Genomic DNA, 23,773 nt, shown 5'->3' with positions numbered 1-23,773 from the left:
GAAATGAATTCTAAATATTGCTCCCTTTCTGGATGGTGACTTGGTTTAATGTATCTGGCCTCTTCTTCATGTATGTTTGTAATAGGTTTCTTTTAAGGTAAAACGGGGAGAAAACGTGAACAAAACTTTTGTCAGTCATTTCTATAGACCTTAGCACAAGTATTTTGTCATTTTCCAATATGATATATTTTCTTGACAATTAGATACCAGGGTAAGTCTTCATTTAACATTTATAAATATTTAAGAGAAAAAGGAACCAATTTGGAAAACTTAAGTTCTCAAAACAAGCATTTTGGGTTTTGACAGTAAATGTACAATATCAAAGGGCTTGCCACTATTTCCTCTCTAGGAAGAAAGGTAAGAGAAATACAGTAGGTAAATAATTATAAGTTCAGTTGATGTGGGGGGGGACTACTGGGGAAAAACGTCCACTCATACATTGCTGATGAGACTGCAAATTGGTGCGACCATTATGGAAAGCAGTATGGAGATTCCTCAGATCACTTGGAAAACTCAGGGGCACTTAAGCATTGAGCCACATTCCCAGCCCTATTTTGTATTTTATTTAGAGACAGGGTCTCACTGAGTTGCTTAGTACCTTGATTTTGCTGAGGCTGGCTTTGAACTCAATATCCTCCTGGCTAGCCTCCTGGGCTGCTGGGATTATAAGCATGCACCATCATTCCCAGCTGATTTTAAAAACACTTAAGAAACAAGTCAGAAAAAGTGCATCAAATAAACCAATTGTAAAAGTCATTTTTCAACAAGAGAAATTTAAATATGAGATGACAATATTTATTTGTAATAATGTAATTGTGGTTATTTTGTAAAAGGCCTGCCTTATCTGTTAAGAGATATAAACTGAAGTGAAATAATTTGTATGGGATATACTCTAAAAGATATTCCAGCTTTAAAAAATTATATGTTGTGGGGACCAGGGGCAGATATGATAATATAACAAAGTATTTTAATACTCCCATTGATTTATAATAAACAAAATAGAATTTCATGTCTCTATATAAGTGGTACCTCATGTAATGTACCAAATAAATTTTTTTTTTTTTTTTTTTTTTTTTAAAAAGAAAGGTATTCAGGTCATGCACTGTGAGGCAACCTGTGACTTACAGGAGTGGATATAGCACCTACACTGTTAAAGGTGGGGTGCAAGTGTACCAGGTAGAGGGAGGATGGAAGGAATAGGTTGTTATCACAGGGTCTCCTATAACTCAGGGAAGGCAAAACTGGGGTATTACTCTATATTAGAATTAGTGTGTTAAAAAAATAGAAGTAAGACAAGCTTGAATGAAAAGCTCTATTATACCAGGCTTGAAGTTACTACATACTCTACTCATACTTGTGTCTGTGGTATAAGCACATCACCAGAAACTACTGATGGAATTATATCTTCCATATTCAAAATGCTCAAAGCCAATGCAGGTCAAAACCCATAAAAATAAAGTATTTTCTATGCTGAATGCAATCATCTAGACATTTTTCACATAGGAGGTAAGTAGAAGTACAAGTAAATTAAACCATTTAAATAAAAACACAACTTAAAGTTGCACTAGCTGCTTGTATGACTCATTGATATTTTTATGTAGATAAATATTATTTTGTGGTCATCCTGATACTCCATCCACATAAAAAAAGGCATTCTATTTCTTTATTTTTTTATTTGACAAGCAGCAATATCATGTTTGTCATTTTAATGTAGATACAATTATTATGTTATCTGTCATATTACAATATTTAAGTTTTTATTTTATGTCCTTTAAGATACATTAAAAAAAAACACATCAACTGCAAACGTGAAGGGGAGAGAAAGCATGGTACCCAACCAAATTTCCACATTTCAGCAATATTTCACTCATTCTCTTAATAAAGTTTTAAGAAATGTCATAATGACATGAGCTTGAAATATCTCTAGGCATTTTCTTTGACGCTCATGACGTGGCACTGGTGATGTTGTAAACAGCAGAAAAACAGGGGCTGCCAAATGACCAAATTATGGAGGCACAGGCCTGCTTTTTCCCACAGGAACACACCGAATGGTGATGGCAATGATCTTCTCACACCCACACTGGAGGAGAGCAACATCACGCGACGTAACTGTATTCATCTGCGGACGCTTGGCTGCGTTCAATGTACTGTTTGTCTATCAGAACTTCAATACATTTCTTAATCATGCTGATACTGGGATTAAACCTAGCTCTTGATTGGCTAATAACCTGTGTTAAGAGAGACATGGAAGTCAAACTACCACTAATCAATCAGCTATCAATAATTACTTTTAAACAATTAGCTGTAAGTTTTCTCAAATTTACTGAAGTTTCAACAAATAGACCTAATAGGATTATATTAACTAATATTATATTTAGCTTATATTAATTAAACTGAATAAAGTCATCCAAAATAAATAGACTTGATATGCCCTTTCAGGGCATGTTAAGTGCCGTGGACAATATTAAATTCTATTTATTTATTTTTTTGTGGTACTAGGGATTAAACCCAGGAGCGCTCTGCCACTGAGATATTCCCCAGCCCTTTTAATTTGTTTTAAATTTTGAGACAAGGTCTTGCAAAGTTGCTGAGGTTGGTCCTGTACTTGCAATCCTCCTGCCTCAATCTCTGGAGTAGCTGGATTACAGACATGCACCACTATACCTGGCTCAATATTAAATTTTTTAAACAAAGCAAGGCAGTGCACAGGGAGAGAGTAATCAGATCTGTCAGTTTTGACATGCCAGCTGAAAAGGATTTTTATGCTAAGGGAAAAAATTTAGTGCTTATATTGTGAAAGAATTACAGTATAGAACACAGCAAAATTTAATGTTTATGCACTTAACTGCTTAGAGTTTTGCTAAATTGTTGAGGCTGGGGTTGAATCTGTGATCCTCCTGCCTCAGCCTCCTGAGTAAGTGGGATTACAGGTGTGCGCCACCATGCCTGCTATATGTTGTATGCCTTCCTTTCAGGGCATGTTAATATAGTTTTACATTTAATTGCCTATTAACTTAATAATGTATTTCTACCCCACTATGAATTCCACAAATTCTGCCACATTTTAGCTGCTTGGCACTACATCCCTGGTGGCCTGCTCAGCACTCTATCACATGGTTAAACATTCCTGTATACATGGAATGAATGAACATTTGACATAGTCAACTTCCTTCAATAACTGGAAATACAAGTAGGAATAAACTTATCAAGTATGAATCTCAAATTTGAACCTCCAAATTCAAGTCAAAGCAAATCCAAATTTAACACTGAAATTTTAAGACAGTAAACATTAAATAATGCAACATTTCTTTTGGGAACCTATGCTATTTGGGGATCATATTATAACTGTATCTTCTTTCAGAAGAAACAGAGCTAATCTGCACATTGATAATATCCTTAAGAAGTCTTGAGGACTTTTCCCTTCTTACCTCTTGAATAAGCGCATTGTGCCGAAGCACTTTACGTGCTTTCATGATACGAACTATAGCAGCTTGAAGATACATTTTCCGGTCCTCATCTACAGCACTTCTAGTCTGCTCCATTTCCTGTTTTATAGAAGGAGGAAAAATTAGCAAATGAGTCACTATCACCGAACTTGTTTTTAATTCATTTTATTAGTGAGTTAAAAAAATTTTCAACCAATAATGACTAAAAAATTACAGATATCCTGTGCCTAATATCACATAACCAATGCTATAACAACATTTATTCTGGGTTATATATCATTTCTAGGGTTCGAGTTGGAAGGTTATTTTAAAAATTACATTATTATAAACTATAATGGTAATGTAAACAGGCAATAAGTAGGACTTAAATGATAAAGAATAACAATTTTCAAGACTATTGTCCTATCAGCGATTATAGACTCTGTATCACAATGCTTTTAGATGGAGTTGTACCAAGTGCAGTACTTAGCTCCTAGTACACACTGGATCAAGCTTCAAGGGAAAAGTTATGCACGGTCCTGTTTGGCTCAAGGACTGCTGTCAAGAAAGGTGGGCCAGAGAGAGGCTATCTCTCTGGAGCTCACAGAAACAGAAGCAACAAGGCAAGGTAGCTGGCCTTGCCACAGTAATAGATTCCTCACCGTAGCCTTTCAGAAGATAAAATACAATCCACGTATCACAGGCAATCATTCATTAGCCTGAAGGAAAACAGGATCTTGAACACTTTAAGGTTTAAAGTTCAAGTCCATTAATTAACATGTGTCTCCACCATGGGAATATAAAATTCTTTGTACAGGGCCTGATATCATATAGACTTATATCCTATGCTGAGTCCAAGGCTTGAAAATAAGAGGCAATCAGGAAAGTAAGTGATAGGAACAGTCTATCAAAGCATCAATCAATGCTGAATTTTAAAAAAATCATGAGCTACTCACAGTGGTTCATCCAGGAATCTGGGCACCACTCTAGACCTACTCAATCACAATTTGCCTTTTAACAAGATCCTCAGGTGGTTCTCATTGTGCATAAAAGTTTGAGCAACATTTTCTACCTGACAACTTTCCTTTGAAAGAAATGAGTCCTGCCAGCCTCAGCAACTTAGTGAGACATTGTCTCAAACTTTTAAAAAAGGGTTGGGGATGTGGCTCAGAGGTTAATAAGCACACCTGGGTTCAATCCCGGGTGGGTACAAAAAAAAAAGTCATAAAACTTTTCCTTATTTAAAAATGAAAAATATGAAGTTATACCACTTGGTAAGGTGGATTTTTTGGAAGAGAACGCAAAGCAAAACTACATTTTTGGGAGGGTGGAGGTGTGCTGGGGATAAAACCCAGGAACTCCCATAAACAAAGTAAGTGTTCTACCACTGTGCAACATCCCCAATCCAAGCTATACAGTTTAATGTGGCTTAAGAGCATATATGACTAAATTAAAACATTTCCCCTTAGCTACCCATTACTCCTTTTTTTTTTTTTTTCAACCAGGGATTGAACCAAGGGTGCTTAACCACTGAGCCACATCCCCAGCCCTTTTTATATTTTATTTAGAGACAGAGTTCTTGCTTAGTTGCTTAAGTCCTCGCTAAGTTGCCAAGGCTGCCTTTGCGCTCAGCCTCCAGAGCCACCCATTTACTACTTTTTAAAAACTAAAATGCCAAGAGAATTTGTAAGACTTAGGTTAATAAATGCAAAGAATAAACTAGAAAACATGTATCATACTATTGATTTTGGGATACAAAGTTTTGTTTGATCTCAGGGTCAACTGGACTTGTAAAATCCAAGGCTTAGAATGCGGTGTGGTGGCACCAGCCTATAATCCCAGTGACTTGAGAGGCTGAAACAGAGGATTGAGAGTTCAAAGGCAGCCTCAGCAACTTAGCAAGGCCCTAAGGAACTCATTGAGACCCTGTCTAAAAACAAACAAAGGTCTGAGGGGGATGTTGCTCAGTGGTTAAGCACCCAGGTCCAATCCCTGGTAAAAAAAAAAAAAATCCAATGCTTATTTTTTAAAAATGCCATTAAAAATCACTTACCTGTGGTGTATCTTTCTGCATTGATGTAGTAATTTTAAATTTTGTTCTTTTACTGCTGAAGTTCATATTTAATGAAAATGAAGATTCTACATCGATGTCTTCCTACATATAAAGATACATTTATAAAAAATAAAATTAAATAAATTTACTGCAAGTAATATGACATGAAATTAATAATGTTCAGGCAAAAAGAATTAAACTCAATTTTTAACATTATAAAGATTACTGAGTTTAAGAAAAAGTAATTGTTAAATAAGCAAAAATCAATTCTTTTCTAATTTTACATTTGTCAGATTTTGATTTTTAGGCCATTTAGGTAACTAGGATATAATACAGCAACAACAATAAAAACTTGTTACTAGAAAAAAAGTCATAGAAAATAAGGAATACATAATTTTCTTATTATTATTGTAAGGGATATTACAATAAGGTAAGGGTGATTAAATGAGTCTTGACATAAAGGTTCCTGACAGCACCTGGGATGGAATGACACATATTAAGACTGTATACAACATATACATCAATAAGCTGTCATTTCCAATTCAGAACCATGAAACTGAATTAACTGAACACATGGGAGCAAGAAAACCAGAAAGAGTTATGACAGTCTACAGTTAAAAAACCTCAATCAGAATCTTGTAGAGGGCAATTCTTCTGCAATTTTTCAGTAAGCAGTCACATATAGGACTAATAAACCAAAAAGGAAACCTAGGTACCAACTTACATACCATTCCCTTGACTCCTAAGTTCATAGCTCTATTGGGCTTGCAGGAATGCAGCTGATTCAAGTGCTTTTCCAAGCACAAAGGGCACTGACAAATAAAAGCTTACTTTAAAAACCACAAAGATCCCATGAAAAAGCTTTATCATTCATTCTGCTTAAATTTTGGGGGAAACATTACCACATACCTTTTCTGAATCATGGTTAATCATTTTCACATCAAGTAATGATTTGATTGTTTTTGTCAGTTCCTTTTCATTCATTTGAGTGCTGTCTTGAAGCTCTTTATAGCTGACAGTTTCACTGTTGTTAAAGGCAAGAAGAACTGCCATTTGGTATGTTGTAACCATAGCTACATATGGTTTGCCCAAATAGTTCATTTTAACTTCACCTAAAATGAAAACAAAAAGTGAGACAGAATTATTTGAGTAATAATTGTTTATTTCAGGTTGTTTTTTTTCCCCTGAAAGAGAGAACCAAGTACTTTTTAAATTACTATAAAGCCACTCCAGGTAAAAATGAAGTTGTTTTATTTGCAGGGAGTGAGGGTATTACTAGTTTTGAGTATGCAGTATAAATCACAATTACAGTACCATAACTTTACCAATGGGTTCAAACAATGAGGCAGCAGCATATTAGCACATGGGAAAGCTTGTAACAAAGAGTATCAGAACATTTATGTGCTCTGTAACATGTAAAAAAGATAAATGATATGTCAAAGAACTTCCTAAAGCATAAAGTCACGATTTAGTGACTACGTACACAATAGTGGATTATAAAATAATCCAGCATGAGGTTTGACTTTAAAGCTTTTCATTTTAAGTCAATGAAGCTATATTTTACATGAAATTATTCCAGAAGTTGTATACCTTGCTCAGGGATAATTAGTAACTGTACTTTCTTTTATTTATTGAATATACAAGAAAAGATTTTAAAGATATGTCAATTCACCAACTTAATGTTACCCTTCACAGATGCCTCTTTTGACTTTCACTATCATTATTTCCCTTTACACCTTGACCTATTTCAGAAAGAAGACGCTCAGAAATACTTTTCAGAATTATTTGAATAGGAACACTGAAAGAAATCCCTACTCCAAGTTTTTATGAAAGAAAGCTTGGCATATTAGAATATCTAGTTCCTACAAATGGTGTACATTAAAAAATTATCATTAAGAGTGTGCTACAGCCAGGCGTGGTGATGCATGCCTGTAATCCCACTGACTCAGGAGGCAGAGGAAGAAGGATCACAAGTTCAAGGTCAGCCTTAGCAATTTTAATTTATCAAGTTCATAAACAATTGAGCAAGACGCTGTCTTCAAAATAAAAAATAAAAAGGACTAGGGATGTAGCTCAATGGTAAACTGACCCTGGGTTAAATCCCCAATATCCAAAATAAGTAAAAAGATAAATAATGCATTATAACTCTCTAATATTTAAGTTTGGAAAATGTGGTAAGAAGCAAAACCACATAAATTTTATCATGTCTTTAATGACTACTCAGTCACAAGCTAGAAACAGAATAATATTTTTTTAACCATCCTGTTTTTTAAATTTTTATTTGTTCTTTTTAGATATACAAGACTATACAGTGTATTTTTACATATTATAGTTACATGGAGTAATCTGTTATACAAAAACAGTATTTTACCACAATCAGAACCCAGACAACATTAGAAGATAATGAAAGTAAGGGGCCAATGCATCATTCACCTATTATTAAGTTCATTCTCCAATCTTTAAGAAAACTAGTTAGTTTCAAATTATGCCTTTTCTTTACTGATTTTCAGTAAATTCTCAGGGATGGGTGTACATGAACTTCTTCCCACTTTTTTTTAAACACTATTTTCTTATTAGTAAGTACACAGCGGAAACCCTGAACTTCTACAATTCATCAAAGTACTGACATAAAAAACAGAAAAGGAAAATGACAAAGGAGTGGTAATTTAACCTGTAATATAGGGTGATAGGGTGATAAAAAGCAAACAAACTAAAATAGAAAAAAATATATAGATGCATGTATACTGTTTAAAAAGTAAGCCAGTCATAATTCAGGAACGATTTCAAGAAATATGAAGGCAGAACTCTTATAACTGTTTCAAATCACTCCCCTATATCTGTCAGCTCTTTGATCTCTTAGGGATTTTCTTTACAGAGTACTGTCAGCTAGTAACTGTTAAAGGAATGATAGAACATCACTATTTTGTAATCAATAAGGAAATAACTGATTCAGGGAAGGATACATTAGGTAAGGTTGTTTATAAAACAAGGAAAAAAAAATATATATATATATAAAATCTCTAACTATCACCCTTCGAATAGCCAAATAAAACCCAAAAGGTACCACAGGTTAAGCCAACAACAAATGAAGAATCTGACAGACCCAGAACACTGGCTATTCTACCAGACAACTGACCTGGTCTTTTAAAATAAGAAAGTGTTTTAGGGACAATGGAAGGGAGGTGGTGGGGAGAGAAAACACAGAGACATGACAGTAAATGTAATCGGTGATCTTTTATTACATTAGGAAGGGCCGTTAAAGTCAATTCAGGACAATAAGAGAAATTCAAATTATCAACTAGATATTATGTAATATTAAGACCTCTCGTTAGGGTTAGGGAGGGGGGCAAGAATGGAGGAATGAAGGACTATAAAGAGGGAAAAGAGGGGTGGGAGGGGTGGGGGGAAGGGAAAAAATGGCAGAATGAATCAAACAACATTACCCTATGTAAATTTATGATTACACAAATGGTACGCCTTGACTCCATGTACAAACAGAGAAACAACATGTATCCCATTTGTTTACAATAAAAAAAAAAAAGACCTCTCACTATTTTCAACTACTGAGAGTTACAATGAGAATTCAGTCAATGATAGAATCACTGCCTTTATTGGGGGCGGGGGGCGGTATTGGGGACTGAACCCAGGGAAAACTTACCATTGAATTGTATTACCAGTCCTTCTTCTTTAATTTTTTAAAATATTGAGACAGGGTCTCACTAAGCTGCTGAGCGTGGCCTGAAACTTGCAATTCTTCTTGTCTCATTCTTCCAAGTTGTTGGTATTATAAGGGTATGCTACCACACCTGACTGGAATAGAGTACACTACCTCTTAAGGTCTGTGCAACAATATGGTATATCTTCCTTCCTTCCTTTTCTTTTTCTTCTTCTTCTTCTTCTTTTTTTTTTTTTTTTTTTTTAATTTTGAAACAGGTCCAAGTTGCTTAGGGCCTTGCTAATTTGCTGAGGTTAGTCTTGAACTTGTGATTCTCCTGCCTTAGACTCTTGTGTCATTGGGATTTCAGATGTGCAACATGGTGCCCAACTAGTGGTATGACTTTCAATTTGACAATTTTGCCAGATTTTGACAAATAATAGCAACTACCAAAGTACATAATGATGAACAGTTCATAAAGTGGTGACCTGATAGATACTTCGTACTAACTAGAAAAGTTCATTGTTTCTCAACTTGTTTTTTAGCAGAATTGGAATTCCTGCAACTTCTTGCTTTGCCACAAATAAGAGTCAGTCATATCCAGATTATGTAATGGTTTCCTTTACACTGTCTGTATATATCTCTTCAACAAGTATTTGTGGCTCTTCATCAAATTGTTCTCTCATCATAATGCCATCCAAGACCTAGTTATAAATTCAGTGCAATTTCCAGGAATCTTCTCACTCAGTATCTCTGTCACTTCTGATATCCCAGATCTTTCACTGCTTAAAATTCTTATTTCTGTTGGTAATACACTCTCAACAGCCTGTCCCGGCTGTCTTATTAGTTTTTGAAAATCACTTAAATCATCTACCCAAGAAGTCTTACTTCTTGGTACCTATTTGCTACTTCCATTCTATATAACACCGGAATACCCTGGGCCTTTCCTCTCTATCAGAAACATTCAAAACATTGCACTACGACTATTTACTTATTGGCCTTCCTATTAAACATGAATGTTTCAGAGCTGAGGATCTGTATTTTAACTCTGTCTACCTGGCTTTTAGAAGTACCTGGTACACAGAACACATTCTAAGCTGATAAATGAATCACAAATATAAAGATGAGGAAACAGGTTTGGAGAAGTTAAGTAATACGCTGCAGGCTATTAAGTGGTGAGCTAACACTTAACCCCAGATCTTCTGATTGTAAATTCCTCCAAATATCACTTTATATCCCATTTCCAATCATTTATAAATACTCTAGGCTTTCTAAAATACAAAAAAAAAATTAAGCTGTTTCTTGGAGTTTCAATAACCTGAGGGTACAGAAGTAGGTTAAGAAAGAAAAAATTTGATTATAATGTATGTTTTATTAAGTGATAGGGGTTCTTAACAAAAAAGAACACTTAGTGATTAGTCCAGGATCTCAATCAATATTTTAAAGAAGTCTTGAGCCCTTATGTCATATATGGATACTTCAAAAAAAGTACTAAATATGGATAATGTTTGAGACCTTTTGTTAGATGAATAAATGCAAAATAAAAAAAAATGAAAAAAGTTCAAAGGGTACCAAGTTTCAATTAAAATGAATAAGTTCTACTCAGAAAATTTAACACCAAAAAACAAATAATGCAATCAATAAATGGGTAAAAGAACTAAACAAAAACTTCTCAAAAGAAGAAACACAAAAGGCCAAGAAATGTATGAAAAAAGGCTCAACTTTTCTAGCATTCAGGGAAAAGCTAATCAAAACTACACTAAGATTCCATCTCACTCCAATCAGAATGGCAAGATCAAGAATACAAACAACAGTAAATGTTGGCAGGGTTGTAGGGGAAAAGGTATACTTGTACATGGTGGGACTAGTATAACTACTTTGGTATGGAAATTCCTCAAAAAACTAGGGATGGAATCGCCACATGACGTAGCTATCTCATTCCTTGGTAATTTCCCAAAAGACCTGAAATTGGCATACTACAGGAACACAGACATAGCAATATTTATAGCAACAGAATTCGTAACAGCTAAATTATGGAATTAACCCAGGTGCCCATCAGATAAAGGAATTAAGAAACCGGTATATATATACAACGGGGTTCTACTCGACCATAAAAAAAAGAATGAAATTATGGCATTTGCAGATAAATGAATGGAAATGAAAATTAGCATGCTAAGTGACATTAGCCAAACTCAAAAATTCAAAGATCAAATGTTTTCTCTACTATGTCAAAGTTAAAGTAAAAGAAAGGATAGGATAAGATAATATAAAGAACCCATCAAATGCAAATTAATAAACAAGTGAAAGATATCTATTTGAGTAGAGGATGGAGAATGGGAGAGGGGAGGAAGAATGGGAGGGAAAGGGGAGCGATCCTGAACTGAAATCAATTTCCATGCATGTATGAGTTTGTTGGGATGAACCCAACTATTATGTATAACTATAAAGCTCTAATAATAATGATAATAATAATAATAATAATAACAACTTTAAAATGAATAAGTTCTAAAGATTTATTATACAGCATGGAATATACAGTTAAAAATGGTGTATGGTCTACTTGAAAATTAAGAGAATATATTGTAAATGTTCTAACCATATACAAAAAATATAAATATATGTTAAGGTGACATATTTTAATTAGCTTAATTTAATGATTTCACCAAATACACATACATTAGAACATCATATTGTATACTATGAATAAATACAATTTTTGGCTATTGCATCTTAATAAAACTAGGAAGAAAAAAAGACACAGCTTTATCCAGTGGTTTCACTGATAGTGACAGGTGGTTTCAGTACCCAATGATTCAAAATAAGAAAAGGACTTAAAAGTTCCTATCTCTTTGCAACAGGAAGAAATGATTTTGGTTCTCTTGTTTGTTTGTTTGTTTTTGCATGCTTAGGCAAGCACCCTATCACTGAGCTATAGCTCCAGACATAGAAGAAACTGGTTTCAATTAAAGCATATGTACCCAACAGTAAAACAAGATAAAGGCAGGGCATAGAGAATGCATGCCTATAATCCCAGTGGCTCAGGAGGCTGAGGCAGGAGGATCGAGAGTGCAAAGCCAGTCTTAGCACCTTAGCAATGTTTTAAGGAACTCAGTGAGACCCTATCTCTAAATAAAATATAAAAAGGATTGGGAATGTGGCTCAGTGGTTAAGCACCCTAGGTTCAATCCCTGGTACAAAAAAAAAAAATTTTTTTTCTGGTATCTTCTTGTGATGTAAGCCGAGTTCAAAAAGAAAAAAAAAATGTTCTCTTCCCTATTTAAAATGGTAACAATTTTCAGGTCAAATTCCAATGGCTAAAACTACATACATAAATTCCTTATTTCTTTCTCTATACAACTCTTTGCTGAACAGCAAAACCTGAAACCCCTCAATAAAACTGTTAAGAGACAGAGTGAAATACATTAGTTTTCTTAGAAAACAAAATCTAAAACACTGGTCCAGCAAAATTTTTCTTTAAAATTAATTATATTTACTAAATGAGAAGAGAAAAAATTCACAAAATACGTAAAATGGTCAACTATCAAATGACCACTTATGCAGGTTTTTTTTTATTCCAGAGTACTAAAAATCAGAATGCTCAATTTGTTCAATATACTTGTGCAGATAATGCAATATGTACTACTAACATAATGAGCCATCATATTCCAAGGTATAAATTAGTCAAACAAATAGCAAGTAACAGTTACTTAGATGAAATCTGGTAAGAGAAGAAAAAAAATTTCTAATGAAAGGTTATGGCATCTGATCAATTTCCTTGTACCATTTCTTGAGAGATATTAACACATTCACCCTTTTCACATAGAGGCAAAGTTGATTCACTGCACTTTTCAAAGCACTGTTTGTCAAAAAGAAAATGTGAATGTTTGCTTTGGCTAAATCTTCAGGCAATTTAGCACAAGTGCACAAAGTGTTCAATCATATAGATATTAACCCTATTATAAATAAGTCAGCCCTTATTTTTCCAGAAAGCAGCAAAGAAAATTATTAGGGAGTGATTAAATTTTTCTTAAACTAGAATCTATTGAAAATTAATTGGGACTTATTCAAAAAAGCATTTTTTATAGCAGTTCATTATACTGTAACAAGTAAATCTCCTTATAGATTTCCTTATGGTGCTGTAAAGAGTTATTGAAATTTCTAAGGATACCTGGTATACTAAGAAAACAGGTTTCTTAGGATTATCTGACCCATCAAGTCTGTTTCTAAATAAATTTTCTAATGTCTATAAAAAGTGGTTGGTTATAGAAATGTAGTAAGTCATTATGAAATTCAGAAACTTCCTTTAAAAACAGTAATATTATAAACAGCAGAGTTATGAAATACTATTAAAAAGTGTTGTACCATGTGAAGGCATGGTAGCTCAGTGGTACAGCACTTACTTGCTTAGCATGCTCAAGACCTTGGGTTCTATCCCCAGGACCACTAAAAAAGAAAAACACTGTACTTGAACTTCATTATTAGTTGCTTGAATGGTAACTAGAAAGGCAGATGGAGGAAGAATGGTTAAAAACTATAATTAGGCTACAGGAAATCTCCTTCTGTGTTAACACAATTATATGAGATAAATTTCATTAAACTAGTTATATTAAATGTAGTTTACCTGTACAGAGATAATGTAACCATGTAAGTTTCCTTCCACTGAAATGCTGGCTATAAAATAATTCAAACTGTAAAAAAAAGGAAAAAAAAAAATCAAATTATTTTCCAGTTATCCCATACTAAAAAGGTTTTAAAAAGTTCATGTTAGAAGACAGTTTAGTTCATGTGATATACCTTGTCATTTTTAGACTTGAGTAAACATATCTGTACAGTTCCTGACTAAGATCATACAAATATTATCTCAGGGTTTTTTTCTGTTTGTTTGTTTTTGAGGTATAATGTTACAACATGTTTAATAAAACCACCAATCTTTGTAAAATAATTTTATTTTTTTGTGCCTGGGATAGCAGCACCTTGCATCTCCAAGCATCGACATTAAAATCATAGTAGCCAAGCACAATCATGCATGCTACTCCAGAGGCTGAGGCAGAAGGACTACTTGAGCCCAGGGGTTTGAGGACTGTCTAGGAAACACAGCAAGACTCTCCTTCCTTAAAAAAGCGGGGGAGGGGCTTAGGCAGGGGCAGAATAACTTAGCCAACTGCCTGCACAAAGGTAAACAGCCACACTGTCAGTTATTTTTCTTCTGGAATCATTTCTGCTGCACAGTAAATTGTTATTACTACCAGTATAATGTTACCAATATACCCAAGCTCTTTTAATTGAAAACCTTGTTCAGGTTTTTCCACTAAACCATATCACTAAGAAATATTACTTCTGGTATAAATTCAGAAATGACATAGTCAGTGATTCATTATTTTTGAACAATATTAATTTGGACTTTATAAATTCTACTGACTGACTGAAGGCACCATCACATACATTTCAACATAAAAGTATGTCATAATTTTATTATCTCATATTTGCCAACAAATACCCTTATTGATGTGGCAGACTAATTAAGAGGTGTGTGGCTACCCTACAAAGTGTTATGTATGATTTCACTTCTACATCTAAACCCTAATCCAAAGAAAGCTTCAAACAACTTCTCTTTGAATATTCTTTTGTTGATATTATTATGAATAATTAAATTTTATGTTCTGTTAATGTAGGTAAATCTTAAAACCTTCTTCCCTGGATTGAATGTGTAATTACTGGACATGAGTTCAAAAATAAGAGTTCATATCTTTTACAGGGATGGGAGTTTGGTTCAGTGGTAGGGTATGTGCTTAGAAAGCAAGAGGCACCGGGTTCCAATTCCCAGTGCCAAAAAAAAAAGAAAAAGAAAGAAAAACAAGAAAAAGCAAGTAAATAACATAGTAGGAAAATGACTCTGAAATATGAAAAGATAAAAACTTGATTTCTTTATAAAACTTAAAAAATAAACTGTATCCAAGTAAAAGTTCAGAATTGTACACGTTTAACATGAAGTGCCATATACAACATACCTAAAACTTTTAGTTGCATATCAAATATATTTTGAAAGATAAATTTAAATAAAGCAGTCAGCAATACTTCATCTATCAGTTACTCTATGATCACTCCTTATAGCGAAAGTTTAAAGCTCTAACCAAAAGAATCAGTCAATTCTTAGTAAAGTAGCAGGATATAAGATCAATGCTCATAAATCTAATGCATTTTTATACATAAGTGATGAATCTTCAAAAATAGAAGTTAGGAAAACTACCCCATTCACAATAAACTCGAAAAAAATAAAATACTTGGGAATAAATCTCACCAAAGAGGTGAAAGACCTCTACAATGAGAACTACAGAACACTAAAGAAAGAAATTAAAGAAAACCTTAGAAGATGGAAAGATCTCACATGTTCTTGGATAGGAAGAATTAATATTTTCAAAATGGCCATACTGCCAAAAGTGCTATACAGATTCAATGCAATTCCAATTAAAATCCCAATGACGTACCTTACAGAAATAGAACAAGCAATCATGAAATTCATCTGGAAGAATAAGAAACCCAGAATAGCTAAAGCAATCCTTCCCAGGAAAAATGAAGCTGGGGGTATCGCAATACCAGAACTTCAACTCTACTACAAAGCAATAGTAACAAAAACGGCATGGTATTGGTACCAAAATAGACAGGTAGATCAATGGTACAGAATAGAGAACACGGACACAAACCCAAATAAAGACAATTTTCTCATACTAGACAAAGGTGTGAAAAATATGCAATGGAGAAAAGATAGCCTCTTCAACAAATGGTGCTGGGAAAATTGGAAATCCATATGCAACAGAATGAAACTAAACCCATATCTCTCACCGTGCATGAAACTAAACTCAAAATGGATTAAGGACCTCGGAATCAGACCAGAGACCCTGCAGATTATAGAAGAAAAAGTAGGTCCAGAGCTTCAACATGTCGGCTTAGGACCAGACTTCCTCAACAGGACTCCCATAGCACAAGAAATAAAAGCAAGAATCAATAACTGGGATAGATTCAAACTAAAAAACTTTCTCTCAGCAAAGGAAACTATCAGCAATGCAAAGAAAGAGCCTACAGAGTGGGAGAAAATCTTTGCCAATCATACTTCAGATACAGCACTAATCTCCAGAATCTATAAAGAACTCAAAAAACTCTACACCAAGAATACAAATAACCCAATTGACAAATGGGCTAAGGAAATGAACAGAGACTTCACAGAAGAAGATCTACAAGCAATCAACAAACATATGGAAAAATGTTCAACATCTCTAGTAATAAGAGAAATGCAAATCAAAACCACCCTAAGATTCCATCTCACCCCAATTAGAATGGTGATTATCAAGAACACAAGCAACAACAGGTGTTGGCAAGGATGTGGGGAAAAAGGTACACTCATACATTGCTGGTGGGGTTGCAGCCACTCTGGAAAAATTAGTGCAGCCACTCTGGAAAGCAGTGTGGAGATTCCTTAGAAAACTCGGAATGGAACCACCATTTGACCCAGCTATCCCACTCCTTGGCCTATACCCAAAGGACTTACCATCAGCATACTACAGAGATACAGCCACATCAAAGTTCATAGCTGCTCAATTCACAATAGCCAGAGTGTGGAACCAACCTAGATGCCCTTCAATTGATGAATGGATAAAGAAACTGTGGTGTATATATATATACAATGGAATATTACTCAGTCATAAAGAATGATAAAATTATGGCATTTGTAAGCAAATGGATGAAATTGGAGAATATCATGCTAAGTGAGATAAGCCAATCTAAAAAAACCAAAGGAAGAATGATCTCGCTGATAAGTAGATGATGACACATATGGGGGTGGGAGGGGTTAGTTTTAGGGTTAGAGTTAGGGTTAGGGAGGGGGGCAAGAATGGAGGAATGAAGGACTATATAGAGGGAAAAGAGGGGTGGGAGGGGTGGGGGGAAGGGGAAAAATAACAGAATGAATCAAACAACATTACCCTATGTAAATTTATGATTACACAAATGGTATGCCTTTACTCCATGTACAAACAGAGAAACAACATGTATCCCATTTGTTTACAATAAAAAAAAAAAAATCAGTCAATTCTTTCAGCAATTTATTCCAAGTTTATCTAGTTCTGGGAAGCTGAAATTTATTGAACATGTCTTCCCTCCAGTGGCAGAGCATCCTCCTCTACCATCATACTCATCAAACCCTATACATGATAAATAGGAAATGGCTGGCACCTGCGATACTTAAGAACTGTCTTCCTGCTTTTAATCCAGACAACTAGTCAAAGTATGTCAGAAGAGGATTAATTAATAACCTCTTAGAGTGATAATAAAATTCAATTACAATATACAACTCATAATTTATCCATAAAACACAATTTATGGACAAAAAGCAAACCATGTTTTTTATTTTCTTCCTTTCTTCCTTTTTTTGGGTACCAGGGACTGAACTCAGAGGGGCTCGACCACTGAGCCACATCCTCAGTCTTATTTTGTATTTTATTTAGAGACAGGGTCTCACTGACTTGCTTAGCACCTCACTTTTGCTGAGGCTGGCTTTGAACTTGTGACCCCCTGCCTCAGCCTCCCCAGCCACTGGAGATTACAGGCATGGGTCATGGCACCTGTCCCTAAAACATCTTTAGAAATGAGAAACTCAACCTTTGAAATGTTCTATAAACCGTTTAAGTGCTGCACGAGCTTCAAGATGTATATTGCAAGCTCTAAAATTGTTTTACTTCTTTATACTCCTAGCAACTAGTACTATTCAATAAGGTTTTATTGATGATGTATGCCAAAAGGAAATATTCCTTGATTCTTAAGATTAAAATCTGATTAAAGAATCTCACATATGTAACTAGTCAAGAACAAAAGACTCAGCTACAAATGGGATTATTATTTCATCTGTACTACAAAGAAAAAGTTGCAAGAACTTGCTTAGATTATATCGTTAAGTAATTGTATTGTCCAAGTTTATTAGTAAGAAATATATGGTGACTAAACTTCTCACTTTAAAGTAAACAAGTAAGCCAGGCATGGTGTCCCACACCTGTGATCCCAGCAACTCTGGAGGCTGAGGCAGTAGGATTGCAAGGTTAAAGGCAACCTCAGCAAGTTTAAAAAGAGCTGGGGATGTAGCTCAATGGTAAAACACCTTTGGGTTCAATCACCAGTACCAAAATAAATATATAAACAAGCTAAAGGACAGCATTCTTCACATACCATTTCAGGGTTTATTAATTAAAACTCAAAAGACCTTGAAAACTGACCTTTCATATATAATAAACTTATACATCTCTAATAGACAGCTGATTAATAAACACTAGATATTTCTTTAATATTATTTAGATTTCTGAACTAGGTCCAAAAAATATAACAATTAAGATTTACTGGTTTCAAGTGAAAAATAAATTAATTTCAAGTATATAGCTTTATTCACATAGTTTTAAGATACTTATGTGTAAAATGGAAGTAATTTTTGATAAATGGCTATATTTAAGATTAAGATGTAAAAAATATAAATCATTGCTAAGGCAAAATGAATTAATTTATATCTGAAAAACGTATACTTTTAAGTACACAAATGATCTTAATTCTATAGTTAAAAACTTGGATTAGGAGAAAAAATACAAGGATAGGGACTAGATGCTTAGCTCAGTGGTAGAGCACTTGCCTAGCAAGTCCAATGTTCTAAATTCAATTTCCAGCACTGTGAAAAATAAAAATAAATAAATAAAAACAAAATATATGGATAAACTCCCTCTACTGGTAATTATAGGAAATCCAAATTGAGAGAAAAGTCTTGAAATCATAATTTTATAGTCAGGAAAATACTCACTTCCTATTTGTAAATGAGGAAACTAAAACCTGATGATGGTCATAAATCAATAAAGTTCAAGGGATTAAAAACTCTTCTTGGAAAATAATTACTTAACAAGAGAAGGAAAAAAGACATAAAGTTAAAAGAAAACTACTTTTGCTGGTACCCAATCCATTAATTTCAACTGGAGAAACAGGGTTTCAAAAGAGGTAAGGTTTAATTATGGAGAAAGAGACTGATTCATTCCAAATGACTTTTTAGCAAAATTTCAATTAAAAAAGACGTAAGGTTTAAGACTATCAAAGAATGAGTGTCAACGTTCTTTCTTTTGCTTAGTCACAAGTATATCAAAATGCTTTACTGGCTACCCCAGGGACCTAGTTTACCACTTCAAAACACTTAATAACCTAACAACATATTCTGACTATCCAATGGATGGATGCTCTTCTCCGTTATTTATAAAACAGAATGTGCCATAGTCTCTTCAAAGGAGGTATATGTACCAAATTTGACTACTGTTCTCTAAGTCTACTTGTGTGTGCTATCCTCAAATCTACAGCTAGTAATACTACCCTGCTCTACTATTACCACCATAACTATAATTTCTACTATCAGTTGCCATTTTACTATTTACCACATACCATGCTAAGTGCTTTACATGGATTATTTCATTTCATTCTTTCAATATTCAATTTTCATTCTTTCAATATAATATTGTAGGTAATACAATTATCAGTTTAACAGAAGATTAAAAAGTTACTTTCCCAAAGTCAAAGCATATTTAATCTTATAACAAACATCTGAAACCAGGAATTATGATTCAAGAGGCCACACTATTTATTTATATAATCTTCATTTTAAAAGACAAAAATAGGGCTGCGGTTATGGCTCAGTGGTATAGCGCTTGTCTGGCAGGTGTGAGGCACTGGGTTCAATCCTCAACACCACATAAATAAATAAAATAAAGGTATTGTGTCCACCTACATCTAAAAAAAAAAAAATCTAAAAAAAAGGGGAGGGGGACAAAAATAAAATACTTGCCTTTTTTTTGGTTGTTGTTGTTGGTACTAGGGATTTTACCCAGGGGTGCTTTACCACTAAGCTACATTACCTAGCCCTTTATTTTGAGACAGGGTCTTACTAAATTGCTTAGGGCCTTGTGATTTAATCCCACATATGAGGTATTAAGAATAGGCAAATTCTGAGACATGAAGCAGATTCCCTAGGGTAGAAGGAGGAGGGATGTTAGGGGAAAATGAACAGTAACTGCTAATAAATAGAGGCTTTCTTTAGGGGCAATTTTTTAGGTATTGAAAATGTTCTAAAATAAATTATGGTAATGGTAGCCCAATTCTGTGCATATATGCATGTTGAATATTCTTAATCTGAAAATTTGAAATCTTAAATGACCCAAAATCTGAAACTTTTTGAGGCTGATATGATACCAGAAGTAGAAAATTCCACACATAACTTCCTACGGTGGGTCATGGTCAAAATGCAGGTATACTAAAATCATTGTTATAAAAGTGTCTTCAGGTCATGCATATAAGGTATATATGACACATAAATGAACTGTGTTTAGACTTGGTTTCATCCCCAAGATATCTTGGTATTCAAGTATTCCAAAATCCAGGTGGGGGGAAAATCTGAAAGATTTCAGGTCCTAAGTATTCCGGATAAAAATCACCGACACTTTCATGAGTGAATGGTATGTTATATGAATTACCATAAACAGTTTTTGGGTTTTTTTTTTAAAAAGAAGTTCTCCATGGTTTCTTTAAAAACTTTTTGGTCAGCATTCTAGGATTTCTAGTTAGCCAAAGTTTAAAGCAATTTTACTTGAATTTCTAGCTTCAAGAACATTTTTTTCTTGGATCATTTCTCATTTCACATACATTTATCTAAATTACAGGGCAGAAATAAAAATATTATAAGGGATAAATGATGTATACAAATGGCTCAAAATTCAAATGGAAAAATGGAATTAAGATTTTTTTTCTTAAATGCTTGTTCTAAACTTTCTTCTAACATCAAAATTTTCTAAGTTTAAAACTGCTTAAGGACAGATACTAGATTTACTAAGAATAAGAGATACGTTGTGATAAGGAACTCTTTGGATACGCTCAACATTTTAGTTTTGATACTAGAAAATGCAATAATTTATTCTTTCTAAAGGACACAGACTCTAATTTGTAAATATATTTTTCTGGCACATAAGCCATTAAGACTTAGGGAAAATACTGAAAGTGATATAATATAAAAATAATGAAAGGGGCTGAGAGTGTAGGTCAGTGTATAGCATGTTCTTAGCATGGAAAACTAAAATTCCTTTGGTTTGTTAATATATTTCCTGCAAACTTACCATCTGTACACTTTTTTCTAATTCCTGGGGTATTGCAAATGTAGATGAAGGAGCCTGAGTAAGAGGCCATGCACCAGCCTAGAAGGGAAAAAACCCAAAAAACAAAGATCAACGTCTAACTTGAAAGTAAATATTTATAAAATGTTTAAATAGTCAAACCCTTTTTCCTTCCTCAAAATGTTGATAAAACTCAGAAGTATTATTACCATAGCACATTTCATTCCAAATCAGTGTAACTATGGAAGCCATAATCCATTGATTGAAATGAATATAATGAGGCACTCAGTTATTGATCCTTTATTTCAGCATTTGAAATGATTCATAAATGCCAATAATAAAACACATATTCATACCTGTAGAACATATATTTGAAAACTAATTCCCAAATCTATTACTGTGTCTTGGTTTTTGATAAAATTGTTGAACTTATTGTTGAGATCGGCACTGACACTCATATCTGTATACATCCGATGTAGCTTGCTGGTAAACTCATAACCACAGGCTTGCTGTTAAAAAGATTCAAATATAAAAATAATAAATCACACTGATTAATAATTGCTAATATTAGTTCTTAAAGGTCCTTGCACATATGCTTTTACATCCAAGGCCTATATTATTTAAAACCCCAAGCAGTTATTAAAAACTTCAAAAATTTCTTTCCTTTTCAAAGTAGAAGTGAAAATACATAATTATGAAATCATTTTAAAATATTAATTTTAAATATATAAACTCATACAAATCCACATAACTATTTCAATACTATAAGATGCTTTATTACTACTAGTAAGATATCTTTTTGGTTTATACAGAGCATCAAATATATGTGAAAGATTACCAGCAATATTCTAGTCACATTCAATTAAAAAAGGAGGACATTTAAGACATGTTTTTAATATCAGCTATGAAGTGATGAAAAAATTTATTTCTATGAGTGTATAAGTTACAATGATGTACAATGAACTGAAGTTCAACTGTACTCTAATACTTGTAAAAAGAATATTTTGGTAAATTAATTTGTAAGTATATTATGAATTGTTTTAAAGATACTATCTTGGAGATCTTTCTATATCAATATACATGCAGACCTTTAGTCCTTTTTAATGCAGTAATTGTATATTCCCATTATATGAATACGCCAGCATACATTTAACCATCCAGTACCTACTTATGAATTATTTCCCGTTACTACATATGATGCTGCAATAAACATCTTTATGTACTAGTGGAATAAGTTTTAGGCATTGGTATGTCCAAAGCTTACATTACCTTTAACTTATTGATCATGGCTTCTTCAGAATCCATAGACATAGATAACCCATGAATTAAACGTTTTGCCAGCATTCTTGCATAGAACTATATTAAAGAAAAAATTTTAAAGTTACTTCCTTTCTAATGATTTTAAATTCAAAATAAACAAAGCTGTTAATTCATTTCAAACTTTTCTATTCATAACTTACCTTTTGAAAAACATCCTTATCATCAATATATTTGAAAACAGTAATGAAACTTGTAAGTTTGTCTTCTACTTCATTCTCAGTCATCCCTTTTGCTGACTTCTTTAGTAAGTTGTCACAGTACTTCGCAAGCTCAAATAGAAATTGATAATATATCTTATAATGGGCCCTTCTGGACTTATCATGCCTCAAAGAAGGTAAAGTGGCAACAATACAAAATAGGATCAACTGATGGGATCTTTGACATTCTAATGTTTTAAAAATCATGAACATGAACTAAAATAAAATATATGTGGTGAGGTAAATTTCAAAACACAAAACATTCAAAAATCAAATCAATACTTACTGACAAAACACTGATAAAAATAATATGTTACTGAAAGAACATCTAGGTGAAATTTTGAGTAGTTCTGTAATTTCTGACAAAGAACAATGGCTTTTTAAAATCTAAAAGAGAGAATAACCTTGGAAGCAAGTTTCCTTTAAAAGTCACCAACAACTTACCAGCCAGATTTCCTTCTAATTTCAGATATAACAAAATCTCCATGAAAACAATGTAAATTATTTCAAAGCAGATACTCTTTTTTTGTTGTTTTCTTTTTGAGTACCAGGGATTGAACGTAGGGGCACTTAACCACTGAGCCACATCCTCAACCCTTTTTGTATTTTATTTAGAGACAGGTTATCACTGAGTTGCTTAGGGCCTTGCCAAGCCTCCCTGCCTCAGCCTCCTGAGCCTCTGGGATTACAGGCATATGTCACAGTGCACAGTTAAAGCAGATACACTTTAAAACCCAGACTTTGTAAAATGAAATGTTTTCCTCCAGTTATTTCTTAAGAAAGGGCACATGGCCTACTGTGATCCTTACATAAATGCTAACTTATATATGATGTAGATAATAATTTTTCATCTATTTTTTCTAAAAAATGCTACCAAAAATTAATGAGATTCTGCTCAGCTTTCCTTTTCAAATACTGACTTTTCTTAAAACTATATTTACACAGCCATCAAA

The 23,773-nt window shown here is 33.6% G+C and overlaps 1 protein-coding gene across 2 annotated transcripts in view; it reads right to left on the bottom strand.

The window, feature by feature from the left end:
• Positions 1-1,048: 1,048 nt before the first annotated feature.
• The window catches only part of Cul2 (cullin 2), a 102,547-nt gene continuing 79,822 nt past the window's right edge, over positions 1,049-23,773 (bottom strand). For both annotated transcript variants that reach the window (XM_047521405.1, XM_047521404.1), the window contains exons 13-21: positions 22,764-22,892; positions 22,573-22,659; positions 21,660-21,812; positions 21,307-21,384; positions 13,755-13,821; positions 6,388-6,590; positions 5,479-5,580; positions 3,429-3,545; positions 1,049-2,228 (exon numbers count right to left, since the gene is read on the bottom strand). In XM_047521405.1, coding sequence (XP_047377361.1) covers positions 2,097-2,228; positions 3,429-3,545; positions 5,479-5,580; positions 6,388-6,590; positions 13,755-13,821; positions 21,307-21,384; positions 21,660-21,812; positions 22,573-22,659; positions 22,764-22,892 — 1,068 coding nt within the window. In that variant the 3' untranslated portion in view covers positions 1,049-2,096. The remainder of the gene's footprint in view (positions 2,229-3,428; positions 3,546-5,478; positions 5,581-6,387; positions 6,591-13,754; positions 13,822-21,306; positions 21,385-21,659; positions 21,813-22,572; positions 22,660-22,763; positions 22,893-23,773) is intronic.

The sequence above is a fragment of the Sciurus carolinensis genome, chromosome 12 (assembly GCF_902686445.1).
Source record: "Sciurus carolinensis chromosome 12, mSciCar1.2, whole genome shotgun sequence".
NCBI lineage: Eukaryota > Metazoa > Chordata > Mammalia > Rodentia > Sciuridae > Sciurus > Sciurus carolinensis.
Note: the sequence above shows the minus strand (reverse complement) of the source record. Positions and strands in the feature narration are given on the sequence as shown.